We start from the raw sequence: 5,000 nt of genomic DNA on the forward strand, positions 1-5,000 counted from the left end.
TAGAAAAAAAGATACAAAAAATAAAAACAAGAGAATAAACGGAAAACAAATAAATAAATAAATAAATAAATAAATAAATAAATAAATAAAAAAAAAAAAGGAAAGAAAAATTAAAAACGAAGAAATAGAAAAATCGAATGGAACAAGATGATAAAAGTTAAAGGGGAAATTTTCACGGAACACTTTGATACCTTTATAATCCCGTTAACGTAGAGTCTAATAAGAAAACGTTCAGCAGTTGGTTGGGTGTTAAATTCGAAAATCGTGTTTGCGAAGTTTCTTGGATAGGCGAAGAGTAAAGAGAGTAAGAGAGAATCGTATTCGTGGGAGGGGGAAAGGATAGCGGGGGAGGCGTGGGAGGTGGGTGGGGGTGGGAATGGAAGGCAAACTAAAACGAAGAGAATGGTGGGCAGAGATTCTGGCAGGTGTGACAGGCCGGTTAACGTGAGGAAAGGTGCCACACGGTTGGCTAATACGGCAAGTTATCCACTTAGAAATTCGCCTTAATACCACGTAAGAGAGAGAAAGAGAAAGAGAAAGAGAAAGAGAGAGAGAGAGAACTCAAGGTGTTGGGACTCGTGCTTTCGTTGCACTCTCTCCCCTTCTTTACCCTTACTACCCCTTGCCATCATCCCTATCAAAAGTTGCACTAACACTTTCAACGCCGTCCAATACACGCATCCTGTGTGCCACCCTGTTACCTAAGTTCAGATAAACCAAGCTAAGTTTCCAGTCTGCTACTTACGAAACTGCCAGCAAGGAAAATGCCATAGCTACTGAAGTTTATTCGCAGTTTAGGGTTCCCGTTAGAGAAATACACATGGAGAGACATTGATTTACATATCGATTAACTTATTTAACACCTTAATCTGTATCGTGAAATATTAGATTTTCATTTCGTTTATAGTTTTCCATATGATTGATGCAATCCACCATGTATATATAATATATAATATATAATATATAATATTTAATATATAATATATAATATATAATATATAATATATAATATATAATATATAATATATATATATGAGTTACAAATAACAATATATTATTATTATTTTTATTATTATTAACGCATGTGTGAATTAATAACACTTTATCTATTCACCGTCGAGTAAGTTAGATCGTTTAAATAATAATTTCGTTATATTTGTATTGAACGTTTTAAAATATTAAAATCAACATGTTAAGCGTGAAAATGATTTTGCCTTTTAAACACTCGTCGATATATACATATATACATACATACGTATAAAATAGATGATTTATGAGTATTTATGGATTTATTTATATTTCGATCTATAGAGAAAGAAAGAAAGAGAAAGAAAAAAAAGAAAGAAGAAAACAAAGAGAAAAAAGTGGAACGACGAGAGAAAACGATTTTAAACGTAAAAAAAAAAAAGAAAGAAAAGAAGATTAAAGAAAAGAACGTAGAAATCAGGTTTGCGTTCTCGAAATTCTCGACCTACTTCTTCTTCTCTTTTTTTTTTTTATCTTTACTCCGCTTATAATTTAGCCTACGTTTTCTCCTCATGATTACACCGATTTCAATCAGTATATTACGATTAATACCTACGGTTATCCATACTTCCATTTTTATTATCTGTATTACATATCAATGGGCCGAAAGTTTCTAACCGATATTATATACAACTGTTCAATTACGATACGATAAAAAAAAAAAAAAAAAAAAAAAAAATAAAAAAAAAGAAAAATCGATGAGAAAAAAAAACGAAGTAAAAATATTCGATTAATTACACGTTCAAGTTGGAGAATTTATGATTTAATAATTTTTTTCTTTTTCTTTTCTTTCAGACTTTAAAACTAAAGGTATTACCTTAAGAACTTTATTTTTCACTATGTGACATTGATTTTTAAAATCATTATCGATAACTTTCGGCCTACCTTTACGTATTATAATATAATAAAGTTAATTGCCTTCTCGACAAAGATATGATATTAATTGATGAAAATGATAAGAGTTAAAGAAAAATAAAAAAGAAAAAAAAATGAGAAATACAACAACAATAACAATAAGAATGAATAGGAATATTTTCGAAAAAAGAATTTTACATCGAATTTTATCGACAGCTTGTTTCGATCATGCTACTGGGTAAAAATGATTTCTCTCTCTCTCTCTCTCTCTCTCTCTCTCTCTCTCTCTCTCTTTTCTTCTTTCTTTCTTTTTCTTATATCGAATCGAAGCAGTTGGTTTATGCTACATGAAAATCGAAAAAGGTTCGCCCTTGGAGTCGCGACTTTCGAGCGCAAACACATTTCCGTCCTTCTTTACGGCGTAAAATGTGCGAGATGGTTTCCTTCGACACCTTCCTTTTATCCTTTTTCCTACTCGGCCTTTTCGCATCGGCCTACGAAAAGTCTTTTCCGTCCGTGCATACGTATATATATATATATTATATATATATTATATATATATGTGTGTGTGAGTATGTATATATATATATATACGTATGTACGTTCCTTCGTTCCATCGGGATTTGCAAAGGTTGGATTCGACGCGATCTATCGAAGGAACGACGCCAAACTCTACGAAAAGTTGACACGAGACGAAATTGCTTTTGGCTTCCTCGAACATATATACACACGCATATATACATATATATATATATATATATATATATATATATATATATACATATATATTTTTTGTAAATATCGTTCCAACATATATTTATATACCTTTCCATTTCTTTCTCGAACTGTTCGACGTCGGGGCTAATCGATTCTTTCTTTAAATTTGTCTGTATTATTATTTAAAAAGAAGAAAAAAAAAAAAAAAAAAAAAAGAGAAAAGAAATGAGAAAAAAGGAAAAAGAAAAACAAAGAAACATTTGAATATTGTATTTATGTAAAAAAAAAAATGATAGTTTCATTATTGTTCAATCATAAAAATTTGATCATATTTATCTAGGGATGATAATCTACTTGATCAAAATTATTTTATAAGATACTTTATACCTTAACCTCTTATCATTCGAAAATTATTGCAGCATGTTTTTTTGCTTTGTTTTTTGTAACGATATCTCGACGAGATATTTGATGAATTTCTACGTTCTAATGTTCAATCAAAAAGATATTATCACAATTTTATATTTCATTACAAATATTTTTAAGAGTAAAACAAAGAATAAAATGAGATTGGCATAAGCATTCTTATCAATTGATAATTAATTATTATATAAGTCAACATAATCAAGATTTGTAAAACGTGTTAATGAGAGTCGATACGAGCAATTTTATACTTTATTAAAAAATATTTACAAGTATAAAAGAAAAGAAAAAAAAAAATAAATAAAAAGAGAGAAAGGAAGAATGAAAATAAAATTGCGTTAACAGTAACATTACTTTAACGATAAGGATTAATTAATATCTTATCCCAAATAATATATAAAACGATTAGATAAGAATGCTAGTTAAGATAATTTGATATTATATTGAAGATATATAGAATCGTGAGTTTTAATAAAAGAAAAGTACAATCGATAATGTTACTGTCGATTGAAATGATAAAATGTTAAAATTATCATAATCCTATTGTAGATTATGAAATAAATATATTTGAAAATTGGAGAAATACAAAATCATATAAGACCTTTGTTCGCCAATGATAAAAAAAAAAAAAAAAAAAGAAATGTATATATATATATACATATATATCATGAGCTTTCATGTCGTGAGATCGTTTTCCTTGAGAAGAAAGAAACGAATGCCGTCGAAAGCAGTTTTAAAAAGCATATCGTGCGAGTGTCCAGCATGAAAAGAATCCATTTCCGAAGGCAATCTCTACGAAAGCTACCTGGATGAGGATTCAGTTCGGTTTTACCAAAGAAAGAGAAGGATAGAGAAAAACAGAGAAAGAAAGAGAGACAGAGAGAGAGAGAGAGAGAGAGAGAGAGAGAGAGAGAGAGAGAGAGAGAGAGAGAGAGAGACTAAGTAGGTAGCAAAAATGGTACTCACGATATCGAAATCCAGGTTCTCAGCAATCCAATCCCTTCCTTGCTTGAACTCATCGTGCAGACCCATGATGTAAAGGGTATCCAGACCATCGACTATGGTCGCACCCATCGTGGACGTGCCGAAGATACTGGCGCTGTGGCCCTTCTTCGAGATCGGCCTGAGCTCGTTTTTCCCCCAGGCGTACCTCACGTAATTGTCCCAGCCGTGCTTCATCATCTGGACAGGGCAGAAATAAACGTTCAAGTGGTATGCTCTTGATCGAGAAAACAGAGAAGGAGAAGAAGGAGAAGAAGGAGAAGAAGGAGGATAGTAGTAGTAGTAGTAGTAGTAGTTATTGTTGTTGCAGTAGTAGTAGTAGTAGTTTTTTTCCTTCGAACGAAAAACTAGTCAAGGAAATCTTGGAAACGATTACGACCTTGGCACGACGACCAAGTGTCGTTCTCTGTCTTCTTGGTCTTTCATTGTTTTTCTTTTCTTTTTTTTTCTTTTTTATTTATATTTTTATTCATATTTTTATCTATATTTTTTTTTATTTTCGAACCACTCTAATACGTCGTAGCCGTCATGTGTTTCCTACATTATCCTTTATTTCCTTTCTTTACCTTTTTATCATTTTACTTCGACGTCTTTAGAAATTGATTGATTTTTTATGAGATATTTGGTATTCATTTATTTATTTATTTTTTAATTACATTTAAGTAACAAATGAGCAATAATATAAATAATATTATACTATTATATAGTATAATAATTCAGTTTTGTTAATTGAGATGAACTTTCTCTTTGATATAACACAAAATTCGAATATAATATAATAAATATAATAAATATAATAATATAATAATATAATAAATCCAAATTTGAATATTATATAATAAAATTGTATATAATATTTAAATTTAAATTAAAATTTATTATTATTATTATTATTATTATTATTATATATATATATATATATATATATATATATATAAAATGTTAAAGAGAATGGGTATCGTTAAATTATAAACTCAGAG

The 5,000-nt window shown here is 29.6% G+C and overlaps 1 protein-coding gene across 6 annotated transcripts in view; it reads right to left on the reverse strand.

The window, feature by feature from the left end:
- Positions 1-5,000, reverse strand: part of alpha-Man-Ia (alpha-Mannosidase class I a) — a 95,615-nt gene that overhangs the window by 33,352 nt on the left and 57,263 nt on the right. For all 6 annotated transcript variants that reach the window (XM_035876038.2, XM_035876036.2, XM_035876035.2 and 3 more), the window contains exon 5: positions 3,985-4,200. In XM_035876038.2, coding sequence (XP_035731931.2) covers positions 3,985-4,200 — 216 coding nt within the window. The remainder of the gene's footprint in view (positions 1-3,984; positions 4,201-5,000) is intronic.

The sequence above is a fragment of the Vespa mandarinia genome, chromosome 4 (genome assembly GCF_050613455.1).
Source record: "Vespa mandarinia isolate Hongniang chromosome 4, ASM5061345v1, whole genome shotgun sequence".
NCBI lineage: Eukaryota > Metazoa > Arthropoda > Insecta > Hymenoptera > Vespidae > Vespa > Vespa mandarinia.